The 26,661-nt window shown below is 68.1% G+C and overlaps 6 protein-coding genes across 6 annotated transcripts in view; 4 read left to right on the top strand and 2 right to left on the bottom strand.

Moving 5' to 3' along the window:
• Positions 1–404: 404 nt before the first annotated feature.
• EMIHUDRAFT_219448 (hypothetical protein) lies at positions 405–1,835 on the top strand (the record flags this gene model as incomplete). The annotated part of the gene is made up of 2 exons (XM_005758499.1): positions 405–998; positions 1,779–1,835. The coding sequence occupies 2 exons, from the start codon at positions 405–407 to the stop codon at positions 1,833–1,835; spliced, it is 651 nt and encodes a 216-aa protein (XP_005758556.1).
• Positions 1,836–2,191: 356 nt separating this feature from the next.
• EMIHUDRAFT_106971 (hypothetical protein) lies at positions 2,192–13,896 on the top strand (the record flags this gene model as incomplete). The annotated part of the gene is made up of 4 exons (XM_005758498.1): positions 2,192–2,743; positions 2,820–2,937; positions 3,069–9,965; positions 10,043–13,896. The coding sequence occupies 4 exons, from the start codon at positions 2,192–2,194 to the stop codon at positions 13,894–13,896; spliced, it is 11,421 nt and encodes a 3,806-aa protein (XP_005758555.1).
• A 447-nt stretch (positions 13,897–14,343) lies between these two features.
• EMIHUDRAFT_219446 (hypothetical protein) lies at positions 14,344–15,822 on the bottom strand (the record flags this gene model as incomplete). Its single annotated transcript, XM_005758497.1, has 3 exons — positions 14,344–14,424; positions 14,569–15,603; positions 15,733–15,822. The coding sequence occupies 3 exons, from the start codon at positions 15,820–15,822 to the stop codon at positions 14,344–14,346; spliced, it is 1,206 nt and encodes a 401-aa protein (XP_005758554.1).
• A 1,741-nt stretch (positions 15,823–17,563) lies between these two features.
• EMIHUDRAFT_219445 (hypothetical protein) lies at positions 17,564–19,030 on the top strand (the record flags this gene model as incomplete). Its single annotated transcript, XM_005758496.1, has 2 exons — positions 17,564–18,461; positions 18,978–19,030. 2 exons carry the CDS (start codon positions 17,564–17,566, stop codon positions 19,028–19,030), a joined length of 951 nt encoding a protein of 316 aa, XP_005758553.1.
• A 1,455-nt stretch (positions 19,031–20,485) lies between these two features.
• EMIHUDRAFT_106968 (hypothetical protein) lies at positions 20,486–21,540 on the top strand (the record flags this gene model as incomplete). Its single annotated transcript, XM_005758495.1, has 3 exons — positions 20,486–21,151; positions 21,229–21,261; positions 21,352–21,540. 3 exons carry the CDS (start codon positions 20,486–20,488, stop codon positions 21,538–21,540), a joined length of 888 nt encoding a protein of 295 aa, XP_005758552.1.
• Positions 21,541–26,075: 4,535 nt separating this feature from the next.
• The window catches only part of EMIHUDRAFT_438776 (hypothetical protein), a 2,368-nt gene continuing 1,782 nt past the window's right edge, over positions 26,076–26,661 (bottom strand). The window contains exons 6-7 of the mRNA XM_005758494.1: positions 26,524–26,581; positions 26,076–26,478 (exon numbers count right to left, since the gene is read on the bottom strand). Of these exons, the coding sequence (XP_005758551.1) occupies positions 26,312–26,478; positions 26,524–26,581 (225 nt within the window). The 3' untranslated portion in view covers positions 26,076–26,311. The remainder of the gene's footprint in view (positions 26,479–26,523; positions 26,582–26,661) is intronic.

Raw genomic sequence — 26,661 nt, 5'->3', positions numbered from 1 at the left:
TTTTCTGTTCTTGAAATAACACAGCCTGACACCTCTATCGGTGGAGGTGACGAAAGGTCTCAAAGGAAATTCACAACGTAGAGGACCAAAAAGAAACTACGATGCACTCATTCGGAGCCTTTATAGGACGAACGTCCGAAGTGTGTGTTCTTACGGGCAGGCGCTGCCCTGCGGGCAGCGCGCCGCGCGGCATACCTGGCTGGCTGGGTGCGACAACACACACAACTCTCTGGTGCGTGTGCTGAATCTAGGCCGCACACCGTGGCACTACGACTTTTGGTTTGGCGTGCGGCCGCAGCGCGCCCGCCGTAGGCTCGACGGCGCGCGCATGTCAGCGAGGTACTCGAGTACCGGGTCCCGGGTACGCGGTGTGAGCCCGAACTTGAGAGATCTCCACGGCCGCAATGGCTCTCGCCTTATGCTTGGTGGCGCCCTTCATCGGGCTCTCGCCGCTGGCGCTGCAGAGGCCGCGGACGATCGCCGCGCTCGTCGTGCGGGAGCACCGCAGGTCGTGCGGCACGCTCCTGGCTGCCGACCAGGGCGCCGAGCGGGTGGTGCGCGTCAGCGTGCGCAACAGTCAGCTCCTCGCGTCGACGGCAACGGCCAAGAAGGTGCAGACTGAGGATCCGTCGGCCCTCAACATCAACCTTGGTGGAGTGCAGATCTGGCCGAAGCCGCAGGGCTCCGTCATCGGCCTCTTCGTGCTGATGCTCGCGCTCGTGCGCAAGGCCATCATCAAGGGCGGCTTCCGTAAGGCCTTCCTCGAAATGGCCGACTCGCGCTACCTCGCCTCGAGCAAGCAGGAGGAGGCGGAACTGCACGAGTTCCAGTGCGAGAAGTGCTCGTTCACCATCTTCCCCGCGCGCGGCCGCGAGGGCAAGTTCTTCCCGGACGACTACAAGTGCCAGAGTTGCGGAGCGCCAAAGGAGGCATTCTTCGACATGAACTCGCTGGACGACCCGCGCGCGATCGAAGCGCGCGCCAACGACCCGGACTTTGTCTACACTACGGAGCAGATCGAGCTGGACGCTCCCGCGCCGCCGCCGATGCCGCCGCCGCCGCCGCCGCCGCCGCCGCCGCCGCCGCCGATGCCACCGCCGCGCGCGTCCCCTCCGCCTCCGGCCGCCGCTCCGCCGCCCCCAGCCGCCGCTGCCCCACCGCCGCCGCCGGCCTCCCCGCCGGCGTCTCCGCCACCGCCGCCGCCGCCGCCGCCGCCGCCATCATTGGGCGACGACTTCGACCCGCTCAACAATCCACTGCTCTAATGTGGGTGCGGCGTGCCTCCGCCTCTCTCTCTCTCTCTCTCTCTCTCTCTCTCTCTCTCTCTCTCTCTCTCTCTCTCTCTCTCTCTCTCTCTCTCTCTCTCTCTCTCTCTCACTCTCTCTCTCTCTCTCGCTCGCTCGCTCGCTCGCTCCCTCCCTCCCTCTCCCCTTCCCCCCTCTCACACCTCTCGCTCGACGGAAACAACACACAAGAAAGAAAACATCGAGCAGCAGGGCTCTCGAACGCGGCAGAAAGAAAGAAAGGCCGACTACACGGTGAGCCATACGGACCTTGCAGTAAACCTTTTCCACTAGCGAGCCAGCCTGCTAGTTTTACTAAAAGAACACCACGAATTCCGGCCCGCCGTCCCGCCGAGCATGGTTGCCCTCGGCCTCGCATGCCGGACAACTAGGTAGGTCATATAGACCTCCCCCCTCCTGAGGAATGTGTTTCGTGGATGGTAACTTGTTTGCTCATAACGCCGCTTGTAACCACGACCGATGCGAGGACGCAAGTCCACCGACCTCGGCCATTCCAACGGCCAGGCCGCTCGCTTAAGGCTGATTGGCTAGACGAGCGGCCTACCTCCAACGGGGAAGTCTGACGAACGGGGGAGCTCTGATCGCCGTACTCACCGGGACGCTGGTGAGGTGACGGTGGGAGGGCGCCCCCCAGACAGCCCCTCCCGACGGGGACGCCACCACCCTCGCCCAGGGATCTACAATGCTGTCTTAAGGTCCGACAGGTTCGGCACCGGGCACCGCCTCGGTATACAAAATGCGCCTGCGGGCGGACCCTTACAGATCACAGATCACAGATCAGCATCATCAGGGTCACCTGTGCGCCGCAAATCTTGAATCCTGCCAACCGGGGCAATGCATGCATAAACGAAGAGCCGACTCACCACCCGACCGATTGAATTGAAAGAATGGTCGTCTCCTGGGTCGCCGAGGCGCTGCTCGAGCGGCTGATCGGTCCCTACGTGAAGAAGAATGAGCGCAAGCTAGACCTTAGCGGCGGCACGATGGTTATTCGCGGCGTCGAGCTGCGGCCGGACGTGTTCGACAGCCTCGGGCTGCCTGTGACGGTGCGAGGAGGAGAGGTGGGAGAGCTGGAGATTTCAGTGCCGTGGAGCAAGCTGCGCACCGAGAGCGTCGTGATCCGCGTGCACCGCCTCTCGCTCCTGGTCGCGCCCGTGTGTGAGGATGAGTGGGACGAGCCGCTCGAGGCGAGCCGCTTGGCTGCGCGCAAGGAGCGGGAGCTGCAGGCGCTGGCGGGCACGATCGCTCCTTCGCCGGAGGCGGGCGGGGCCGACAAGAGCGGCTGGGTCGACCGGCTGATGGAGCGGGTACTGCACAACCTGCAGGTGGTCGTGACGTCGGCGGTGGTCCGCCTCGAGGACTACTCGCACTCCTCCGTCCCCTTCGGCGTCGAGGTCGCGATGGACTCGCTCTGGTTCCATCCGGCGCACGTCGACTCGGTGTCTCTGCCTGCCGCCCACCCTTCCTCGCGCCACGCCTCGCGCCGCGCTCAGTCGAGTCTGTCCCGCGGCGCAGGCCAACGAGCCGCAAGCTGCGGTCAAGCAGTCGGCCGACGAGGAGCCGTTTCGACAGCGCGAGGCGCTGGTGTGCGCCCTGTGCGCCTACGTGCTGCCTGCGGCGGCGCTGCCGCCCAGTCCCTCTCGCGGCCGCCTCACCGCCGCCGAGCTTCGCTCCCGGCTCGAGTCGTCCGGCCGCCCCGCGGCCGACGCTCGGGCGGCAAAAGAAGGAGGGCGTGCGGCGGAGCATCTCGCACCCTCGCTATAGGCCTCGCCGTCGACGCTCCGGCGGCGATGCGGCTCAACGCGTACGCCTGCCTCCTCGACCCGCTCTCCTTCGCGCTCGAGGTGTCGACCGCCCCGCTCGGAGGCGTGCCGCTTGCGAGGGAGGGCGAGAGGGAGGGCCGGAGGGAGGGCCAGCGAGCGGGCGGAGCGGCCGTCCCCCGCCACACCGCGAGCCTCGAGGCCGGCCGCGTCACGCTGCGACTGCAGCTGGCGGACGTGGCGCACCTCGCCGCTTGCGCCGCCTACCTCGGCGCCTTCGAGCGGCTCGAGGCGCATCGGCGCTTCCGGCCGCGGCTCGGCTGCCGCCCATCGTCGCACCCTCGCGCCTGGTGGCGGTACGCGACCGACGCCGTCCGCTGGGCGATCCGGTCGCGCGACGAGCCCTTCACGTGGGCGCAGATCGCGGCGCGGGCAAGGCAGCGGCGCGCATACGTCGCTTTGCGCGCCAAGCAGCTCGCGGCCGGGCGCGGGCTGAGCGACGCCGAGGAGGTTTCCTTCTCGCAGCTGCGCTCTGCGCTATCCGCGCGCGAGCTGCACCTCTTCGACCAGCTCGCAGAGGTCGCTGGCGCGGCGGGCAGCGGCGGAGAGGGCGGCGGCAAGGGCAACCACGGCGGCAGCGACGGCGCGGCTGTCGGCGCCGCTGCGGGCGGCGGCAGCAGCGGCAGCGGTGGCAGCGGTAGCGGCAGCGGTGGCGGTGGTAGCGGCAGCGGTGGCAGCGGTAGCGGCAGCGGTGGCGGTGGTAGTGGCGGCGGGGGCGGCGGCTGGTGGAGCGGTTGGAAGAGCAGTTCCGCTCCGCCCGCCCAGGCCGCCGGGGCGGCACGAGGCGGCCGGGACGATGTGCTGAGCGATGAGCAAAGGCGTGCGCTGGCCGAGCTACTCGAGGAGGGCGACGAGGAGCCGCAGAGGCTGTCGGAGCGGCTCTCTTTGCACGGCCGCCTCCTGATCTCCGAGCTCGTGCTCGTGCTGCACGCGCCGTCAGAGGCGCTCGCCGCGGACGCTGACCCCGACGCCGCCGGTGGCAGCACGCAGGCGGGTCCGGCGGCGCTGCAGGCGACCCTGACCTCGTGCGGGCTGAACTTTGGCGTCGCGAGCGCAGCCTACTCGGCCGACGCTTTCTTCAAGACGCTCGAGGTCGAGCTCGTCGGCCGCGCGGCGGGCGGCGGCGGCGGCGGCGTGCCCCTTGCATCCTCGCTCATGCACGTTCCGGCCGAGGAGAGCCGGCCACTCATGCCGCCGCTCGAGGTGGACACGCGCGCCGCTTTCGTGGCGGCGGGCGTGCGCGAGTGGCTCCCGTTGCTCGTCGAGCGGTCGGACGACGCGCGGCGCGGCTCGCGCTGGCAGCTGAGCGCGAGCTGGCAGTGGGAGCCTCCCGACGGCGGCGATGACGGGGCGTCGCATTTGCGCGTCTCGGCACACAACTCGGAGCAGCTGCAGCTCCTCGCCAACCACGCCACCGCCAGCCGCGTCGGTGCGCTCGTCGCCGCCGGCCTCGCGACGGCCTCGCACGTGGGCGGCGGCCCGCTCGAGCTGCCAGGGAGGGGGGAGGAGGCGGTTGGGGCGAGCAGCGCCGCCCGCGGCCGCGGCGGCCGCGGTGCGAGCTCGCGCGGCGACGACGCTGCACGGGTCTTGCGCCGTGCGGTGGGCTCGATGCGTCCCGAATCGGGCCTCAGTGTGGAGCTCAGCGCGCGGCTGACCCCGCCGGTGTGGCTGCTGCTGCTCGAGCCCGCTTCGGCCGGCTCGCGCGCAGTCTGCTTGCGAGCGGAGCGGCTGGTGACGTGCGCACGGCTAGGGCGTGCCGCTCCTGCGGCCGGGGGCGACGAGGCGGCGCGAGGGCCGGGGGTGGCGGTGAGCCGCGCGTGCGGGAGCTTGGCCTGCTTTGACCTCGAGGTGGGGCGGGCGCAGGCGGAGCTCCTGCGGCTGAGTGCATGGAGGGCGCCGCTTTCGGTGCTGCCGCTGGCCGGTCAGGTGGGGACGAGCAGCCGCTGCCTCCTTCTCGCGCCGCTCGACCTGACGCTCGGCCTCGACGCCAGCCTCGCCGCCGCCCCCGGGGATCGCCTCCGTGCGCGCGCCTCGCTCTCGCACGCCGAGCTGTGCGTCACGCCCGAGGCGATCGCCGCCGCCACCATCGCGGTCAACCTCGCCGCCGCCGACCGCAGGACGGGTCGCAAGGCTTTGCGCCACGCCTTGCGGCAACAGAGCCATCAGGGCGAGGCGCTTCGCAGCATGGAGGCGGCGGCGCTCGCTGGACCCGCGCCTCCGCCCAGGCGGTTGCTCCCAGCGCTCACCGCCGCGGCCGCACGGCTCGAGTTTGAGGCGCGGTTAGATGGCGCGAGGTTGGTCCTCGAGTCGAGCGCGCAGCAGTTGCTGCAGCTCGAGGCGGGGCCGCTCAGCCTCGCGGTGAGCGGTGCGCCACTCGAGCCGCAGATTGGCGGCGTTGGCGCCAAGGCGGGGCCGCGCGTGGGCGCAGCTATCGAAGCGCGAGTCTCTCTTGTGCGCGTGGCCGTAACCGCCCCGCAGCTCGTCGGAGCCGGCGCCTTGGTGGCGCTCGAGCCGGCGCAGCAACAGGAGTATGGCGGCGAGACGATGCTCGCAGCAGCGCAGGAAGCCGCGCGGGCAGCCGAGGCGACGGTGCGCGTGAGCGTCGCGCCAGCTCCCACGGTGGAGGGCGGCGCACCATCGTTGCTACGTCTCGCCCTCGCGTCGCCCCCGCGGCTGGTGTTTGGCGCCGTGTCGGTGTGTCTACCAGTGGGCCGTTCGCTGCTTCCCACGCTGTGGACTCTCCACTCGGACATGGATGCGCTGTCGCGGGAGCTGGGGGCAGCGCTAGCGGCGGCGGCCGCTGCCGAGGCCGACGAGGTGGCCCTCGCCCCGCCCGTGGCATCTCCTCCGCCAGCCGTGCTCGACGCGCTTTGCGGGGCTAGCCTGGCCGGAGCCCGCGTGGAGGGCGGGCCGGTCTCCCTCGCGCTGAGCGACGATGCGGCAGATCTCATCGAGCTTCGCCTCACTTCGCTGTGCGTCACACACCCGCCCACCGTTGCAGAAGGCGATGTGGCTGCCGGGCTGCACGTCTCTATCGGGATGCTGGAGGTGCAAGCAGTCGCTACGGCGGATGGCGCGCAGAGGCTGGAGCGGTCTCTCATGCGCACGGCGAGTCGGGCAGGCGAGCCGGCGTTTGCGATTACCTGGCGCGGTCCCAGCCAGCTCCAGCTTACCACGCAGCCGATGGTGATGCGGCCACCAGGTGGCACCGTCGACGGAATCGAGCGTTTGCATGCCGCGGGCCTCGATTTCATGGTCGAGCTCCGCGCCATGGGCGTGCTCCCGCCACCGCCGCCGCCGCCGCCGCCACTCCCGCTTCCAGCAGAGCGGGCTGTGCGCGCTGCTTTGCGTCTCTCCCTTGAAGCCACCGCCATCCGCCTCCTTCCGGCGAGCGAGGCTCACGCGTCGAAAGAGCCCGACGGCGCGGTGGAGCTTTTGCTGGGCGCTTCAACGGTTGCTGCGACCCTCCTCCCCGCTCTGGAGCCGCCAGACGACGTGGCAGCAGCTGCTGACGCGTTTGGGATTGCAGCATGGGAGAGCCCGCGCGCAGCACAGGGTTTGAGCGCGGCAGAGTCGCCCTCGGAGAAGGAACGCGAGTCGCTCGCGGCCGTCGATGCTTTGCAGGCGAGACCTCTCTTCGAGCTGCCGCGACTCGAACTTGCCGTGGCCGTGGGGCGCAAGGTGCTGCGAGCGGGCCTGCTTTCCAACCACCCAGCGACCCTCTCACTTGAGCCGCACAGTTTGCTTGCCCTCTGCGCGGGCGCTGACGACGCTTCGCGTCTCGAAGTTCTTCGGCCAAAGCTGGAGCCGGGCCCACCCGCCTTTGCTGTTGCAGCACATGTCAGCGCGGTTGTCGTTCGTGTCTCCTGCGGTGGCGATCTGGACGCCTCCACGCTCCGCCTGGACCACCTCGGGATGAGCTGCGGCGGCGCAGAGCGCGATCTCGCTTGCCTGCGCGCGTCAGTGGGAGACGCTAAATTGTGGGCAGGAGAGAGCGACAGCCCACCGCTCATCGCCACCACCACCTCAGCGGGCACAGAGACGTCGCCCACGGTCAAAGGGAACGAGTTGCTCGTCGTCGAACGGACCGCCCCATCCGACGCGAGTGCGATTCCGCTGGTTGCGATTCGCATCGCGCCTCTCGATGCAACCCTCTCGCCGGAGGCAGTCGCCCAGCTCTCGAGCATAGCGGCAGCTTTCCAGTCATATTCGCAGCCGCCGCAGCCGCCGCAGCCGCCGCCGCGCCTCTCCTCACAGGAGCTTCAGGGGCCCGCTCCTGCTTCGACAGCGTTGCAAATTCAGCTCGAGCCGGCCGTGGTGCAGGTGTGGCTGCTTCCCGCGTCATTGCCGCCGAGCAGTGTCAGGTTTGACCCCGCGGAGGCTCAAGGCGAGAGGCGAGGGGCGCGCATCCGCTTGAGGGCGGCTGCGACCTACCTGGCCATGCCACTCTCCGAGGGGTCCGAGGGCTCACAGGTCCAGCTCACACTCGATCTGTCGCACAGCGCGACGACCACATTTGCTGCGCGCGGAGGACTCGAGGAGGAGCTGCCGCTCATCTCACCGTTCGAGGTGAGCGTCCAGGCTAGCACGAGGCCGGCTCCGTCCCCTTCGGTGGCGGCAGAGGCACACGCCGCCACCGCACCTTCATCGTTGGCCGCGGCGGACGGGGTGCAAGCGGCGGTGCAGGTTCAGGTGTCGTCGCCACTCGAACTGGAGATTGACGCGCTGCAGCTCCGCCTGCTTCGGGATCTGAGCGAGGAATTCGCCCCGAGCTTGGCCGACACGCCTGCGGCCCCGACGGGCACCGGAGCCGGAGCCGAGCCCGCATCCCTGCCACACCGTCAGCTCGCGCCTCTCGCGAGCAGGAACTCCCTCTCGCTGGAGGTGCGGCTGCTGCGCCACGTGCAGGCACAACTCTACTCTGCGCGCGGCCGCGACCAGCCCTTGTGTGCCGCACGGCTCGAGGGCGCGGCGGCGGGCGCCCCGCTGCTCCACGCGGCGCGGCACGCCTCTGGCTCGGTGGCGGCGGAGGTGCAAGTCAACGCGCGCCTCGAGGTTTCCGTCTACAGCGCCAGCGCGGCCGCGTTTGAGCCGCTGCTCGAGCCGTGGGATGTCGCGCTCACGGCTCGGCAGCAGCGAGCGCAGCGAGGCGGCTCCGTCTTTGTTCCGGGCAAGTGGTCTGCCCACGCGGACGGGTCGGCACTCGAGGCGAGCCTCTCGGACACGATGCTCACCTCGCTGCTCGACGGGCGCGTCGCATTGCTGCGCACGCTCGCCGCGCCCTCGGCTGCCGCCGCCAGCCGCCTCGCCGCGCCACCAGTACTATTGCGGCTACAAAACGCTTGCGGCGCACGGCTTCGCTATGGGTTGCAAGAGAGGCAGGGGAAGGGCAAGGGGGTATCAACCCCCGTGGAGCAGTCCGGGGCGGAGCTGCCATCTGCGGGCAGTACCGAGCTCGAGCTTCCTTCGAGTCCTGCGTCAGCCCGCGACGCGCGGCCGCTCCAGCGCCTGCACTTGAGCCTCGAGGTGCAAGGCGCGGCCGGGTCCTGGCACCGACTGCCGCCCTTGCCGCTCGCCCGCTCGGGCTCCTGGGCCCTCTGTGCCGTGCCGCCGCCCGACGGCGCGCGCCATTCGCCGCTGTACGTGTATTGCGTGAGCCGGCCACTGCTCCTCGCTACAGACGGCGCCGTTGGCTTCAGCCTCCAAGTCCGTTCGCACACCGAGCTCTCAAATTCTTCGCCGGAGCCGCTCGCTGTCGAGATCCTCACGCTTCCGCCGCCGCCGCCGCCGCCGCCGCTGCCAGAACCAGCTGCCGAATCAGCAACAGCACTAGCCGCTGCAATCGGAGGCGACTCGCTTGACGCGGCGGCGGACACGCACGTGTCTCTCGGCGTGGTGTCTCCCGGCGGGTCGATCCCGGTCCCGCCGCATCTGATGTCGGCGCGCGTGCGGGTGCGGCCGGCCCATTCGAGCGAGGGGCGTGCTCGCTCGGGTGAGGGCGCGGGCGAGAGCGATCCCGACGGGAGTGCGTACGAGTGGCCCTCCGAGACAGCGTCCTTCTGGCTCGCCTCGTGCTCGCGGGAAGGGGAGGCGGCGCGAACGCTCGGGCGGCTCCTGCTTCAGTTTCCGCATCTCGCGGCCTCCGAGGCGCTCATCGAGAGCTGGCGGTGCGCGCTACCGGCCAACGACCCGAACAACCCAAACGGCCTCCGGCGGCTGCACGGCACGCTCCACCTGACGACCACCGCCCTGGCCTTTGCCTCGCGCGGAGGGCGCGACATGCGAGAGCTGATTCCGCTCGGCAAGCTGACCGCAATTCAAAAGGCGCAGACGCCCCTCTCCCGCAGGCCGGCCATAGCGATTTGCCACAGCGCTGGCCCGCCGGGCGGCTCCGCGCCACGCGCCACGGCGGCCGCCCCTCGCGTCCTGCTGCTTTGCGGCTTCGCCTCGCGCGACCGCGCGCTACACGGTCTGCTGCGACACCTGGCGCACTCCCACCCGCAGCTGGCGTCCACAGCGTACCCGCCGCCGAGCGCGCGGCTCACAGCTCGGGTCGGCCTCCAGCCTGGCGAGGCGGTGCTGCACAGCTGTGCCGCCAGCCTCGAGGTGGACGGCGCCTCGGGCGGCGCCGCCAGAGGCACACTCCACCTCACTGACGTGCGGCTTGCCTTTGAACCGGCAGCAAGCAGCCAGCCGGCGCTGCGCGCTTACTGGGCCGACGTGCGAGGCGTGCACCTCGCCGCTGCCTCTGGTCCGGTGACCGCGCAGCAGTCCGGCGTGCCGTTGGTGGTGGAGACCGCCGGCGGCGCTCTGTGGCTTCTGCGCGCCAACTGTCCGCTCGGTGCTTGCCACACGCCGGGGACGTCGCCGTTGGAGAGACGACTAACCCCCCCCCCCCCCTCCCCTTGTGTGCCACAGGTGAGTTTGGGGAGGCGCTCGCGGGCTTGCTGCCCGAGGCGGCGCTGCAAGAGCTTCGACGGCTGGTGGGCGGCGAGGACGACGCCGAGTCTGCCCTCGAGGAGGCTGGCACCAGCGAGGCGGACGATGCTGCCAGCCACGAGGCCGAGGCTGCCAGCTCGGTGGTCCATCGGATGGCGGCGGCGCGCCGAGACGGTGCCGGTTCCTACGAGGTGGCGGTGCGGGTGGCGAGTCGGCCAGCGCTCGCCCTCGCCGGCGCGCACAGCTTGTCGGCTCAGCCGCCGCTCCGCACGGTGGTGGTGCTGCAGCCCGCACTCGCCCTTGAGAGCGCGCTGCCGTACCCCGTGCAGTACGTCCTCGTCAGCCCTGCCGTCCTCGTGCCCGCCACCGCGGCGGGCACTCTGCCCGCCGGGGGCTCCTCGGCTGCGTCCTTCCTTCCGCGCGGGGAGCTGCTGCAATTGCGGCTGCGGATGGGGCGGCGGTGGGGCCCCGTCGTCGCCGAGTACGCCACAGACCACGCCGGCGCCGCTTCCGGCTGGAAGCCTCTCGTGGCGTCGAGCTGCTCGCTCGACGACCCTCACGGCCGGCCCGCCGCGATCCACATCGAGCGGCAAGGCGCCGGCTCCGAGCGGACCGTGCTCTGCCTGCGCCTCTCGGCGCCGCTGTGGCTCGTCAACGAGACGGGACTGCCGCTCAGCTACCGCGTGCGGCGGCCTCGCGGCATGGCCAAGGCTCGCAATCCGCGCACGGGCCGCACTTCGTTTGGTGAGAGCCCGAGCGATGGCCTCGCTTGCGTGGAGGCGGAGCAGAGCGCTCCCGCGGCGGGCTTAGCTTCGACAGCCACCGCGATGGACAACGCGAGGAGGCTTGGCCCGGCCCTCGGCCGTGCCGCGACCACCTCGAGGCTCTCCACCACGGCATCAGCCACGGCCGCGGCGCGATCCGCTGCCTCGCAGCACGCGGCCGCCGCGCCGCCGTCCTCTGCCCGCGGCAAGCTGCTGAGCCGTGCGTCGAGCCTCTCGGCTCGGACGAAGAGCTTCGCGCGCTCTAGAAGGGGCGGTGCCGACCACCAACCGCCGCCGCCGCCGCCGCCGCCGCCGCCGCCGCCGCCGCCACCGCCGCCGCCACACGCTGCTCCGCCGCCGCCACCGCCCTTGCCAGCCCAGCCGCCGCCTCCGCCGCCTCCACTACCCCTGTCGGGTGCGGATGCTTCCGGCCAGGGGGCCGAGGAGGCGGGTGTGGCTGCCCACCGCGAGGACACAGCAGGGCTCGCGGAGAGCGAGGAGAGCGAGGGCGAGGAGAGCGAGGACGAGGAGAGCGAGGCGGATGGGGAGGAGGGGGGCAGCGATGGAGCACACGCGGCGGCAGGCAGCGCCGCAGCTGGCGGCGACGCAACCCCCCTTCTGCTGCCTGCGCACCGCATCTCTCTCGGACTCCCTCGAGCGCTGGCAGGCCCCGCCGCAGCCGCCGTCGGGCCGGGCGAGCGCGTCTGGAGCAAGGCGATCCAGTGCGAGACGGGGAGCTCAAGCTGCGTGGCCCTCGGCCCATACGAGCTCGCCGCCGAGCAGCTGGCGCCGCCCAACGACGCGGCGCGCAGCCGGCTGCTCGTGCTGCGGCCACGCTACCGGCTCGTGAACCGGACGGGCATCTCGATCGCGCTCTCCCCGTCGGCGAGGCCCAGCCTGCTGCCGCCCGCTGTCCCGCCCTTCGTTCTGCCGGCGGGCCAGCTGGAGCCGCAGCCGCTCCACTGGCGTGGCACGCCGTCGGCCGAGCGCATGCTCCGCCTCGCACACGTCGCCACGGACGGCGGCACACCCCCGCTGCCGACGGCGGGCGCGACCGGCGGGGTCGGCGCCGCGTGGAGCGGCGCATTCGCCCTCGAGCCCTCGCGAGACGACTTGGTGGTGGGCGTGCCCGGCCGGCCCGGCCTGCTGGTGGACGTGCTCGTCGAGGAAAGCGACGCCGGGCTGCTCGTCTGCCTCGACGCGGCGGGGGTGCCGCCTTACGTGCTGCACAACGAGTGCGGCGCCCCCCTCGCCGTCCGGCAGAAGGGGTGTGAGCGGCAGCACCTCGCGCCGGCGCGCGGCACTTTGCCGTACGCGTGGGACGAGCCGCTCGGCGAGCGCGTGCTGCTGCTCTCGCCGCTCGGCGATGCTGGAGCGCTCGAGCAGTATGAGATTGCGGTGGACGCACTCGGCGAGCCGGTGGCACACGGCGCGCCGCCCCGCTTCTGGACGGTCACGTCTCTCGGCGAGTCGCACCGCGCCCTCCGGATCTCGCCGCGGCTGCCGACTGACGCGGCGCGCTCTGCCGAGCTCTCGCTCTCCCTCTCTTTCCTCATCGCCTCCGCCGGCCTCTCGCTGGTCGACGTCCGCGGCCGCCGCTCCGAGCTGGCGTATGCGCGCGCGGCTCCCATCGTGATCTCGGCGATGCAGTCGGCGACTGAGCTCGAGTGGCAGCTGCTGGTGACGCGGCTGCAGCTCGACAACCAGCTGCCGCGCGCCGGGCTGACGACCGTCTTGCTCGGCGAGGCGGCCGCCGAGGCGGCGCCGGGCTGGCTGCAGCTCAACGTCTCGCGCCGGCGGACGGAGAAGCGGATCCGCGAGCTCACAATCTCGCTGAGCGACACGCAGCTGCAGATTGAGGAGGCGTTTCTCGGCGCAGTGCACGGGTTTGGCGCGCGGCTGAGCGCGGCGGTTGCGGCGGCGGCGGGCGAGGCTGGCCTCGGCGAGGGCGCGGCGGCGGAGCCGGCGCTCGGCGCTGTCGCGCTGCCTCCTCCTGCGACGGCACGCAAGCGGCCGTGGTACGTTGATGAGCTGTCGATGGCCGAGGCGCGGCTGAGCGTCTCGCACCGGCGGCTGCCATCCGTTGTGGCGCGGCAGGCGCGGAGCGGGGTGCGGCTGCCTCTTTCGCTGCCCAACTTTGACGGGCTGCCGCTCCGGCTGCGCCCCTTTGAGCGGCGCCACATCTTTCTGGAGCGCGCGCGCCTGCAGCGGCAGCTCGGCTCGCACTACAAGGCCGAGACGCTGCGCCAGCTCCACCGGATCGTGCTCCACGTCGCGAGATCGGGCACGCTCAACGGCGGCGGCGATTATGCGCCGGTCGCTCCCGCGCGCAACATCGCCCAGGGCATAGCGCAGGGCGGTGTCGGGCTGTCCCGTGGTCTCTTTCACGGCCTGACCGGCATCGTCGCGGCGCCGATGCGCGGCGCACGCGACGGCGGCGGCGTGTCGGGTTTTGCGCGCGGCCTCGGCAAAGGGCTCGCCGGCGTGGCGCTCAAGCCGACGGCGGGCATGCTCGAGCTCGGCGCCAAGGTGTCCGAGGGAATAAAGAACACGGGCCGGCCAGAGGGCGCAGGGGGCGCCTGCGAGCGGCTCCGGCTGCCGCGCATGCTCTACGGGCCGGCGGCGGCCATCCGGCGCTACGACGCCGTCGACGCCGCCGGCTGGGGCGCAGCGCAGGCCGTCGAGGGCGGCCGGTACGCAGCCGAGCCGCTCGTCTGCTGCGCGCTGTGCGCGCCGCGTGGGCCGGCCGAGGCGCTGCTGCTCGTCTCTGTGGAGAGGCTGATGCTCGTCCACCTGCCGCACGCTGGCGGCGGCGGCGGCCAGGCGGCGCAGGCGGTCACCGGGCTCCGCCTGGAGTGGCAGGTGGCGCTGCGCGATCTGACCGAGCTCAGCTTCGACGCGGCGGGGCCGGCCGTGGTGCTTTGCTCCCCAGAATTGCGCGCTGGTGAGCCGCGGGGCGAGGGCGGGAACGCGGTACGCGTGCCCCTGGCCAGCGTCGAGTACTGCCACACCCTCGCCTCGGGCCTTGCGGAGCTGGTCGTGGGGGCGACTGCAACGAGGCGTAGGTGAGGGGGGTGCTTTACCATTTACGTACACGTTGTGTCTGCCTGATGAGATTTTTTTAGTGCTACCGCGTGGCAATCAGAGTAAATGAACTCTAGTCTCAGGTTTAAACGAGAAAGTATCTCATGCCGCAGATGCTCTACGCACTACTGCTTTAGCCATTACGCTTTACGGCTCTACAACATCCATCTAACTAACATCTCCTCAAGAGGACACCAGACTCGGAGCCCGTAGCGCCCTGCACGGCGGGGCCTCTCGTGACCTACATCGATGTAGATAAAGAAACCACACTGTGCAGTGCACACACCACGAGATATGGCTGGATGAGCCTTCGGCCAGACGCGTGCTATTCAACACAACCAAGGCGGGAGAACACAGTCCAAACAGAAAGAGGCCGAGGCTCCAGACATGCAGCCGCGCAGCGCGGCGGTTCCGTCGCCGCAGACGGCACGCTCAGGCTTGCTCGCAGCCCAGCTCGGAGCTGCCCTCCTTCGGCGCCATCATGTCGACCGGGACCGGACTGGCGAGCCTGGCCTTGCGGCAGCGAAGGAAGATGACGGCGCCAATGAGCACGCCAAGTGCGACCCCGCCGATGACAGCCCCGATGATGGCGCCGGTGTTGCCGCCGTCGTCGTCGTCGTCTCCGTCGGGAACGGCATCCTGGCAGGCCGTCGCCACGCCGGTATCCGAGAGGCCGCCCACGTCGGCGCACGTGATGCCGAGGCAGTCGTAGGTGCTCTCGAAGGCGGCCTTGACCGCCGCAAAGTCGGGGAAGACGCCCTGGTCGTACAGGCCGAACTTCATCTCGTCGCTGATGGTCTTGGCGGCGGCGACGTTGCACTCGTGGACGAGGGGCAGCACGGCCGCCGTGAAGACGGCGCCCTCCGCCGCGTTCTTCTGCGACCGATCGGTGGCTTCCGGCGCCATGCCGACCTTGTACGCGTAGCGGAGCGAGCCCTGCACGAGCGGCACCGTCATCTGCTTGATGATCCTGTCGACGATGGGGCGCACGGCGTGGCAGAGGCCCTTCATGAGGAGCGCTTCGCCCACGATGAAGTCCTCGAGCAACTCTTTGTTGACGTTCGACAGCCCCGTGCTCCCCGACTCGCAGGTGCCAAAGTTGGCGCACCGCTTCTCCGCGAGCCGGTAAACCATCTCGCCGGCCGAGCTGCCGCCCACGTTCGGGCCCTCGAGCGAGCCGGCGTAGAAGGCGACGCCCTCGTCCCACGCGTGCACCGCATTGTACTGAGGGCTGTCCGAGTCCGAGAACTCGTTGCAGTTCAGACCGTTCACGCAGGTCTCGCAGTCGTCGATCGCGTCCTCAAACTCGCGGATCACGTACATCCACACGTTCATGTACGCCGTCCCCTTCTTGACCGCCTCGATCCGCGCGGCGTCGCCGAGCGTGGCGAAGTCGTTCGGGCCGTGCCGCCCGCTGCTGAAGGTCATGTTGGTGCCGTCGAGGGCGGCGCTCACCCACTTGTCCGCATAGTCAAAGTCGCCGTAGTAGTCGTAGAAGACCGAGAAGGTCTTGTACGGGCAGCCGGCGCAGTTGTTGCCGTTGTACATCTTGCCCTCGGCGCCGGTGGAGAAGCCCTTCATGGTGCGGAGCCCGTTGGGGGCCTTGCCCGACAGCGAAAAATTGCCGAAGGCGTAGGAGTGGTTCGCCAGTTCCCAGTTCGGAGTTCCGCCCTTGAGCGCCTGCACCAGCGCCTGGTGCGAGGAGGGGGAGGAGGCTCGGGCTCGGTGACGCTGACATATACAGGCCGTGGCAGGTGCGTGGTGTGGTGAAATCGAGGCCCGCGCCCGCTGGTCGAGGTCGAGGTTGGCGTGCTTGGTCACGTCCGAGCCGGGGGTGTAGCCCGCGATGTTGGGCCAATCGTTGCCCTCAACGAGCCCGAGAGCGAGAAAAACAGCGACAATCCGCGCCATTTGGAGAACGGAACGCTCGGCGCCGCCGTCGGAGTGGGCCTTTGGGTGGCGCAGGGGTCGCCCAGGGGTCACGCGGCGGTAGCTCGAAGGTGACTCATGACACGCATTTTGACAATCAAAGAAAGAAAGAAAGAAAACAGTAACCGAAGGGAGGGATGGGAGGACGGCACGCCGCCACCACACAGTGATTTTAAGGAGAGGAGTGTGGTGCTAGCCGTCGCCCACCCTCGGGCGTCTACCACTTCCTATCTCTCTTCGACCAAATCAACGTGCCGGAGTTGCGCTCGTGCCTTTCTTTTTTCTCCTTCGGAAAGACCAGAGTCCTTATCAGCTGGTCGGCCGCCATTCGGGCCTCCCGGCCTGCTGCGGCGGCGCGGCCGGTCGAGGCCGGGCTCGGCCCGGCCCGCGACGGCTGGCCGCCGACGAGCGCGCTCGCGCTGCTCGTCAAGATAGCGACGGTGGCGATTGCGGCGACAAAAGTTCAGGCGTACAGCGCTCAGGCGCCTGTCGTCTTTCGTCTTTTGTCGCATTTCGCACACGCGCGCGCCGCGCGACCCGCGTCGCTCCGCGAGGGCATGAGCCTTCCGCGATTCGATCCCGCAGGCCGCAGCCAAAAGCTGCTCGCTCGAACCGCGGCCGACTCTGCCATCGCGGCTGCAGCTGTTGAGCTCTCCAGAAAACTGGTGCCTCATATGCTGCCTCCCTGCGGATGCTGCCAGCGAGCCTGGCGGTCCGCTGTACTACAAGGAAGTGCTGACTCGATTTCTACTCGAATTCTTCTACCCCCACGACTCGGAACGCGAATGTGACAGGACCATCGGGTCCTTCAGCCACCAAAGCGGGATCACCCGAGTGAGTGCCCTACGAGTGCACTCGACGACATCATCCCTGAGCGTGCATGCTGACTTAATCGCAGATGCCTCTTCGGAGGCAGGTTTCCGGACAAGCAAGTTAGCGCCCCTTGCTGCCCCGCGTGGGCACTTGAGCGGCAATGGAGCGGGCACCCATGGAGGCGGTAAGAAGAAGCCGTCAAACGCAAAGAAGAATGCAACGCGCCAGGCCGCTGCCGCCCAGGCTCGGGCCGAGAGGGAAATGGCCCTCGACTTTGCTCAGGGCGCAGGGCAGGTTGACGGCGTCTGGTACCTCGACTCCAAGGAACTGGAAGCTTGCACTCGACAGGTGGGAGCGGAGGAACGACTCCGACGCAAGCTCTCTCCCACAATCTCTCGCACAATCTCTCGAACCCAGTGAGCGCGGCAGTGATGACTGCCCCATCCTCTCCGAAGATTCGTTCACCGGCTTCTCCGACTGCGCTGAGTGGTAGGGCCCCCCAGAAATCGCGCCTGGCTTTCCCTTTTCTCCCAGTTAAGCTAAAAGTACGACATAGGGATCCAGAAAGCATGAACCATCGAAAGGTCTGATCTCTAAAAGAGCTCTCCCAGGGTTCCGGCTCCTACCCGGATAGGGGGTCTGTCTGTCGGCACTGCTTGCTGGCCCCTTCCAGATAGGTAGGTAGGTTGGTCTTGTTTGGCCCAAAAGGGCCCTGCAATAGGTAGGCACCCCCTATTTTCATCGTTTTTCGCTTCGCTGCGCGGCCTGGGGATAGGTAGGTAGGTAGGTAGGGCGTTTTTTCGAGACCCCCTATCCGGGTAGGAGCCGGAACCCAGGGCGACAAAGACGACAGCGAGTCCCAGGAGGCTGCCTGGCATTGGCATCCGACTTATCGCTGGACCTGCTCGCCATGTCAGCCTGGCCCGGCGTCCACGTCGGCGACGCCGGCGCGGCCTGGCTGCTCGGGCGGCGAGCCTTCTCCCGCCGTGCCCTCGGGCTGCAAAAGGGAGAGGCGGTCCCGGATCTGTCGGTCGAGCCGAATATCCACGTTCTGACCGTCCTCAACCCGACTTGCGAGGGGCGCGCAGTCTTTGTGTCGGTGCGCAGGCATGCGTGCCGCGGCGCCGGCGGCGTGCTGGCGCGCTCTCGCTGGCGCGACGAGCAGGGACGCCCACAGTTTTCGACGACGATGGTGATCCATCTCAGTCCTAAGGAGGTGGTCGACGCCTGCGTCATCCTCGGACTCGCGTCGATCCACGACGTGGACGTTGTCTCCGACATCGTGCCGCTGCAGCCTCCGCCGCTGCCGGCGCCTCGTGACCCGCTGGTGCTCTCGTTCCCTCTCTCCGCCGGCGCCGGGCTGCCCTTCCGTTGCTCGCAGGCCGCGGGCGGCGCGCTCACCCACTTTGCGCACCCGTCGACGTGGCACGCATGCGACTTTGACGCGCCGGTGGGCACGCCAGTGCTCGCTGCGTCCGACGGCACCATTGCAGAGGTGCGGGACGGCTGTGCCGCGGGAGGCGGCGCGGACACGTCCCTCTTCTTCGCCTTCAACTCGGTCGTGCAGCTCCTCCCGGACGGCACCACCACTCTCGAGTACGTGCACATCCGCGCCGGCTCGGCCGTTGTCCGCGCCGGCGACCCTGTGCGCCGCGGGCAGCGGCTATGCGAGAGTGGAGACGCCGGCTTTTGCCCGACGCCGCACCTGCATCTCGAGGCGCACGCGCACGGCCTCGCCGACCCGGCGGCGCCGTCGCTACCCCTCGCCTTCGCATTCGAGGCCGGGGGCGAGGCGGCGGTGGAGGCACGTGCGGGAGCGTACTACGACGCCACGCGAGGGGAGGTGCCGCCGCCGCCAGCCGCCGCGCCCGTCGCCGCGCTCCTCGCTGCCAGCGTCGCGGAGAGCGAGGGGGGCGGGAGGGAGGGGCGGAGCAGCGGGAGCGGGAGCGGGAGCAGCAGCGGAGGGTGGGAGACGGTGTCGGATGGTGGTGATGGGTAGAGTGACGCGGTTCCGAGAATTCTGATTCTGTGCAGCGTGCGCCGGTCCACACGCCCTTGGGGGTCGTGTCGTGTCTCGTGTGCGCGCCAGTGAAGTGTGAACGAACTACGAAGAATAAAGAAAGAAAGAAAACAGAGAACCAAGGCAAGCAAGGGAGGGATGGGAGGACGGCACGCCGCCACCACACAGCGGGATTTTAAGGACAGGAGTGTGGTAATAGCCGTCACCCACCCTTCCCTCGGGGGCGTCTACCTCTCGTCTTCCTATCTCTCTTCGCAGTGTCTCGCCACAATTCTGTATTGAGTATTAGAGAGTATTCTCGCAGCGACCTTCATCCGCTATGCTCGGAGCACTTTGGAGCAAGGGCCGGGGGGCTAAGAAGCGCACCCAGAGGGCCAGCCAGATGATTGGGATCGGGTTGCGGGCAAGAGAAGCCCTAGCCCTGGGGGGTGCGCGTTCGCAGGGAAAGGGGCGTAAAAAGTAAACACGGGTCTCCGAGGGGTTGGCTCTGCGCTTTGCCTTTGGGTTTCCCCTAGCTGCGGAACGCCCCCTCTACTCGGAGCTGATAATAGACCATGTAATAGACAGCAGACGCAAAACGTGAGACGCTCTCAGGATAACATGGCCCCTTCAAGCCCTCCTCAGCGGCTTCCCTTCCCCCACTCCCGAGGGGGCTCGCTCCCCCCCCCTCGGTCCTAAAAAGAAAGAAAGCGATTATGTTTCGTCTACGGTAAGCGCGGGTTAGCGCGGGAGCTCGCTGATGTGTGCAAAGAAAGAAAGAAAACAGACACGCCAAACGAGGGATGGGACGAGGACAGGGTCCCCACCTGCACGAGCAGGATTTTGGAAGAACGATCAGGGGGACAGGTGGGGCTCTCCTGCTCCTGACAAGGGACACGACAGGCTCGCAGCGCGGTGCGCGGTGGACTCCCACATCCACTGGCGGTCTCATCTCAGTCTAGCGACCTGCCTCCAGCTTGTCGCTGGCAGTCTCTCCTACCACAGGCACACTGACACAGGGGTGGCAGGGGCGGCGGCACGAGTCTCCCACATACTATGCGGGCCTCACTAGAGGTGCGGCCTGTGCGTGTCCTCGCCCTTGAGGGGGGAGGGGAAGGGGCTGTGTGTCTGTGCATGTGTCTGTGCATGTGTGTGTGTGTGTGTGTGTGTGTGTGTGTGTGTGTGTGTGTGTGTGTGTGTGTGTGTGTGCGTGCGTGTGCGTGTGCGTGTGCGAGCCGCCCCGAACGCCACGAGCGCGCCGCGAGCGCCGTAGCGCCGGCGAGCGCCGTCGGCAGCGCGCGACCGCCAACCAAAAGCGGAGGTACATCAGGAGCCGCAGCCGGCCTGCTCTATCAGCCCCGCAGCCGCGGTGGCGCGACCGGACCGCGGTCGCTCCAGGCGCCTTTTGGCCCCGGTTCGAATCGCGGTTGGCGCGCGCCCTCGCGGAGCGACGCGTGGCGCGCGACGCGCGCGCGTGCGCGTGCGCGCCCAGCCGAGCCCTAGGCCGTATGCCGTCTGCCGTCGGCCGTCGGCCGTCGGCCGTCGGCCGTCGGCCGTCGGCCGTCGGCCGTCGGCCGCCGCCGCCGCCGTAGCCTGATGTGTGCAGCACCACCCAGCAGATTTCTTTTCGCGTCCGAGCTCACTTACACGGCCGACACTCTCATGGCCCGCTGCTTTCTTCTCACCGCCTTCGCGCTCGCTGGTGCGGCCTCGTACCAGACGCTGAGGGGCCCTGGCCCGCGCGTGGCGGAGGGCCTTCGCCGCCCCGCGCCGCTCCTCCGCGTTGAGCAGCACGAGAGTGCGGAGGAGGACGACGATGCCGAGCTCGCACGAATGGCGGTCGAGGACGCGGCCTCCCGCCGTTCCGCCGCGGGCACCGCCGCCGTCCGCGCCGCCGCGGAGGCGGCGGCTGCCTCCGCCAAGCAGGCGCTCGAGAAGGGCGACTTTGCTCCCCCGTCGGCGGCCGTCAAGGACAAGCTGCACAAGGCCATCAAGAAGCCAAAGGGCTCGATGGCGCTCATCGGGGAGGGCTCACCCCAGCTGTCGAGCGCCACCCTCGGCGGCTTCGACCTCAACGACCCGGCGTACCTCTCGGAGCAATTCCGCATCGGCGGCTGCTCTGGTGTGAGCGTGCGGTCCGGTGAGCGACAGCTGGCGGCGGATGCGCTCAGGCGCACCTCGGAGGAGCAGCAGGTGGCGCAGGGCGAGTTCCCGGGCCCGCTGCCCGTGCTCGCACACCTCGACGTCGTGGACGAGGTACAGCTCGCCCAGGCGGCCGCCGACGGCGCCAGCGCCGCCACCCTCTCCCTGCAGCTCAACGGGGCAGAGGGCACGAAGGCTCTCATGGAGGCGGCAGCGGGGTACGGGCTCGAGTCGGCGGTGCGCGTGGCGAACGCGGAGGAGGTGGCGACCGCCCTCTCGCTCGGCGCCAAGCTCCTCTGCATAGGCGACTGCTCGCTGCCGCAGGCGGGAGAGCTGGTCGCCGAGCTGCCAAAGGACGTGCGCTCGGCCCGCGACGCGCGCGTGCGAGGCGGCCTGAGCCCCTCCCTGACCCGTCCCGGACCCCTCCCCCGCAGGTGCGCTCGATCTGCGACGTGCGCGTGCGGGACGTGCGTGGAGCGTGGAAGGCGCCGCTCGTGTCCTCTCTTGCGAGTCGAGAGCCGCAGCCCGCTCCGAGGCGTCCGGCGCCCGCGCCACAGGCACGCGACCTCGGGTTCGACGCGCTGATCGTCTCGGACGCGCTGATCGAGGTTTGCATCCGCGACCGCGTGCCGCCCGACGCGGTGATCAAGGCGATGCTGGCCAAGGGGTCGGTCAAGTACGGGCTCGGGATGCAAAAGGGTCGCCTCGAGGGCGCCAAGGAGCAGCTCGGCTCCCTCGCCATGTGAAATCTCTGTGGGGGGTGGGTGGCAGACCTGTCCTCACTAGTACCTACGAGTGATTCTGAGATCAGGTTGGGCGACTGGCAGACATTTCAAAAATTTGGCGCCGCAGGCGCCCGCTGCGTGCCCACCATGGTTGGGCGCGCAGCGAAGAAAATTTTGCGCTCTCGACAGCCTTTTCTAATAGGAAAATGGCCTCTACGCTCGGCGCCATACCGCTTGTCGGCGCACAGCGGAGTTCGCAAGCCGGACCTGCTGCCTTCCCTTCTACGTACACTTTCAGAATGGAGGCTCAAACGCAGCGCAGGGCTCAGACCAAGTGCAAGTCGATTTGTACCACAAAGTTGGTAGACAGTGCCAAAACCGCGGAACCGAAAATGGCGTTTAATTTCGCGCACCTGCTGTCCGCCGCCTGTGGCGGCGCTCCGCACCGCTTGAGGCGCCTGCGGCGCCCCTGGCGGCGCGCTGTCCGCGCGCCCCTCTGTGGTTTTCGTGGGGGGCTCGGCTCTCGTCGAAGTCTCGATTTGTACCGGATTTCGACGTTAGTGGCAAAACTGCGGAACCGAAAATGGCGTTTAATTTTGCGCACCTGCTGTCCGCCGCCTGCGGCGGCGCTCCGCGCCGCTTGCGGCGCCTGCGGCGCCCCCCTGGCAGGTGGCACAGCAGTGTGTACGGCTGCGGGTGCGCCCGGTACACAACCGGCGCTCTATGGCGCGTGCTCCGGGGGAGCACGACTACGCAGTCGTGGCTTCCACACGCGAGAGAGTGGCTTCTATATTTACGAAAACATTGGGCGTCCCTAGTGCCGCATCCATAAGAAGTGACGTCACGGTTCGAAGGAGCGCCTGGCGGCACAGCTTAGAGTGGCAGCCGAGCGCCGGCCACGACTATCGAGTCGCCGTCGCGGAGCTGAGGGCTGGCCGACGGGTGGCGCGGTCTTCCTCCCAGCGCCACCCATCGGTCAGCCCTCAGATCGATCGATCGGCGCTCAAAGTCGCTTCAGATCCGAGAAAGCTGCTGGCGCCGCTGCCGATCCCAGCCGCGACGCCAGCAGCTTCCTCTGCTCTCCAATGCGCCGAGAAGCGACGCGGCGGTGCTCGGCTCGCCATGCACGATGACGGCTCCGCTGGGTGCTCGTCGGCCGGTCCGGTGGCACCCTATTCGCGCGTCACCTGCCGGCGTCCCGACGACAGCCTCGCGCCGCCGCTGATGGAGGGGCGGTCGGCGCCACTGCCGCCGCGCCGCCGGTGGGAGAGGCACTGGTGGTGGCCTGGGCGGCCCTCCGCCGCCGCTCGGCGCGCCCGGGCAGCGGTGGCAGCCTGCGCCGCCACCGCTTCGAGAGGGCGCCCCCCGCTTCGAGCGGGCGCCCCCGCTTCCAGCGGGCGCCCGGGACGGGTTCCCCGCTTCGAGCGGGGAGATGCGGCCTGGGATTCGCTTTCTGAAATGTCTGCCTCCAAAGGGGAAACGCCCAACCTGATCTCAGAATCACTCAGAGAGACGGGATCCGACAGGAATTCGGACCGCCCTCCCTCCTAGCTGCTGCCCTTGTCGACGACATGCCCGACCTTGCCTCGCCTTCCGCCACCATCGACATGACGGCGACCGTGGGACGGACCGGGGGATTGGGCGAGGAAGTAGATGGACGGCAGGGAGGCGGTGTGACATCGCTGCCTCCGGGGGGGGTCGTCTCACTTGCGCTCGTACGCCGCCGCGACCAGAGCAGCTCCGGAGGCCGGTGGCAGGTGCTCCTAGCTTCCCAGCCTCCGGCGTCTGCCGGGAGCCTCCCGGACCATCGACGTCGGGAGCCTCTCCCGCACCGTTTAAGCGTTTAAGACCGTTTAAGGAATCGGCGTCCCAGCAGCTCTTCAAACTTGCCTAGGCCGGTTTTAAGCCGTTTAAGCCGCAGGCGCCCCAGGGCCCACCCTTTTAAGCCTAGGGGGCCCCTAAGGCGAGAATGTCAAAATCCGTTTACAAAAATATTCGGCACACCATGTTTCAGCCGCTTGACACTTGTAGTTGAACGGTTGTACTTGTACTTGTAGCAATCGCGCTGTTTTCCATATCTCAGATACCGCTTACCGGGTCCGCGACCTTGACCGCCCGGGCCGCACGACACGACACGTTACGACAGCATCGGCCCCCACCACCGACTCTACAATAAAACCAGTGCCTGCGACGACCCCGGCTAGTCGCCGACCACACCCACAAAGAACCCTGCACACAGATCGCAAGGGCGGGGACCTGTTCCTTTTTACCCATCTCACAGTAGAGGTGTCCGTTTTTAATTTATTTATTGTTCGCCGATCCCCCAACGTCGTGGACTGCACGGGCAAGAGGACATCTGTCCGCTCGTGAGGTCTCGGAGAAACTTCTCCTCCATACGTATACCATGGGAGTACCTTTACCCATCTCCTAGTAGAGGTGTCCGTTTTATTTATTTATTTATGGGAGTACCTGCACGTGTGTGGGGCGTGAGTTCGCTGTTCCTGCTGTTGGCGTGCACTAAATGTGCACTTCGGGGGGGGGGGGGGTGCGAACTGGCAACTGTCCGATAGCCGATACTGCTCTGGTGCGCTGAGATCTCCCCACACACTCCCAGAGGACTCCGTCAAGTCCATGGCCCAGCTCCTCGATTGCTTGCCGAAACGATAGAGATATTGTGTGTACGTCTACGTGCGTGCAGCTAGTCGGTGAGGTGGCCACAACACCACACGGACACGTCGCGCCCATAGCGCTGCGCTTGCGGGGGGCTCGAGTCCGAAGCGTCGCTGCCGAGGCATGCGCTTCTCAGAAGATTGCCCCTTTGCTCCGTGGTCGCCACCGCTCTGCCGCCGCTGCGACTGGGGGCTTGCACAGCACCACCGTTCGGTGCAGTGCCTTCGGACTCACGCTGAGCGTCGTCACCACATCGGCATCGGCGCCGGCGCCGTCCACCGTCGGAATACACCAAGGCTCCAAGCGGCCCGCCGGGGAGCTTGGCCGGCGAACCGGCCTTTGCGACGTCCGGAGTGCGCTTGGAGAAGAGCAGCGTGGCGGGGCCTCCTCGAGAGAGGCGGGAGACGGAGGCCGCTGGGCCTGGGGGGTCAGTCGGGAGGCGCCCTCGCCCTTTGTCAAGCGTTTTGGTGCTCGGCGACGCGCTGTATCGTGCGTCGGCGCGTCGCGGTGAAGCGGCAGCGGTGCGCTAAAGAGCCAATTGGCAACCGACACCTGGCTTTGTTGCTGCAGTTGCTGCTGCGGGGCCGAGCTAGGGCGGAGCCAGTTCGAAAAAGCGGGGGAGCGGACCGTTGCTGTCGATGAACGCACCGTGCTGGCGGTAGACGGGCGCTTCAAACACAAATTGGTTGGCGACGTAGGTTCGCGGTTTGCGGTCGCAGGGCGCTTTCCCGATCCCGCCAGGGGCTGCCCCCACTGAAGTGCACTCGGCGGTCGCATCAGCACTCCCTTTGGCGACCCGTTTGCCTCTGGCGACACAAACCTGGACCCCGGAGAGCTCCACGCGGGCACCGAGCCCCATAGCTGGTCGTCGTCAGATGTGCCCCCCCGGGTCGGTGATTGCGACCGCGAGTCGACAAAGATGCGCGGCTTTGCTGGGCTGGTCCTGCCGTTGTGGAGAGTGGGAGAGGCGGGGCCGTCTGGCGGCGTGATCTGATCTCCGCGGACCGACAGGCGGTGCAGCCCGGTCGCCTGCTCAGCGAGTCGGGCTGACCACTGCATGAAACGAAGTTTTGTGGACTCAACACCTTTTAAATGGCAATCTCTTAAACAAGAAAGAATTCAATTAACACATTTTCTCGCACAGCACACATGTTCGAGCTTCGACACACGAGGTACCAGAAGAACAAAGAAACAGGTAACAGCCAACCCGCTCAAGTGCTCCAAACCGAGTCGCAAGTGCCAACTGCAACTCATTTCAAATGTCAAGGACTGGTCAAGGAAAAAGGGAGGGCGATGCGGCAAGGGGATGCGCGTGTGCGGACGGGGACGCGATTGGGAGGACAAGAGGACATGAATCTCTTAAACGCCTCTCTATAGAGCCCCCCCCAAATGCCCAAATCGCGCGTAATTCGGCAAATGCCAAAATGATTTTGCTTTTCAAAGACAAAGTTCCCGCATTTTTTGCGTTTCAGACACCTGCTCCAACATTTCTTTGTAAGGGCCCAGGTGGTGCACGCCATCTCTGGGCCACACAATGGCACCCCCCCGGGGTCGCGAGGTTAATGTATACCGAAAATGGTGTCAAATCAACTTTCAAAACACACCGGGCGCCGGCGCGGGCGGGTGTGGTTGGCGCGCAGGCACCTCTTTCGCCGAGCGCGCAGTTAGCTCGACGTCGGCTCCACAAGGCGAGACAGTCGAGAGAAGGGAGAGACAGCACCGACAGTCAGAAGAAATGGGAAAACGCATTTGAAAACGCAAAAACGCCACTGGGCACAGCCCCCGGCCCGCACACAAATTCTCTTCACAAATTGAGACGCGGACACAAACACCTGCTCATTTCTTTGAAAAAAGGCGTGCAAAATTCCGGCGCGCGCTCTCAGAATCGCCTTGTAGGGGTACCTTCTATATACGGCCATCGACCACACACGATGCATCGTTTCCCAAGAAGCTAGATCGCAGCAAGCGGGAAGCGGCACGCGCGAGAGTTCACACGGGACCCTCGCTGCAGTCTCTCGACACCCTCGCCTCTCCCCTCTCCCACTAGATCTCACTCATGCCTCAACATGCTCAGCAAGCCGCCGCACTCGCCGCCTCGTCTCTCTCGCCCCGGCGCCGACTCTCACGTCGCTTTTCGGCGCCGCGGCGGCTGTGGCGAGGATGGTGCTGCTGGCTCGGCCGCGGCTCGGCTGGCGGAGGCCACGGGGGCGGCGAGCGGCGGCGGCGTTGGCTCGCGGCCATAGTACACAGAGGCGGGGCCCGACCGCGAGCCTGCGAGCGGGCACCAGCCAGTCAGAGGAGGAGGCGCGGCGGGTGGCGAGGGCGGGGACATGCCGCGGTGGCAGAGGAGTGCGAGGGAGAGGTGCAGGGGAGGGGGGCGGGGGGCGGGGGCGTGCAAGGGAGGGGTCGTGGAGGTGGTGGTGGTGGTGTGTGTGTGTGTGTGTGTGTGTGGTGTGTGTGTGTGTGTGTCTG

This window comes from Emiliania huxleyi, assembly GCF_000372725.1.
Source record: "Emiliania huxleyi CCMP1516 unplaced genomic scaffold EMIHUscaffold_86, whole genome shotgun sequence".
NCBI lineage: Eukaryota > Haptophyta > Isochrysidales > Noelaerhabdaceae > Emiliania > Emiliania huxleyi.
Note: the sequence above shows the minus strand (reverse complement) of the source record. Positions and strands in the feature narration are given on the sequence as shown.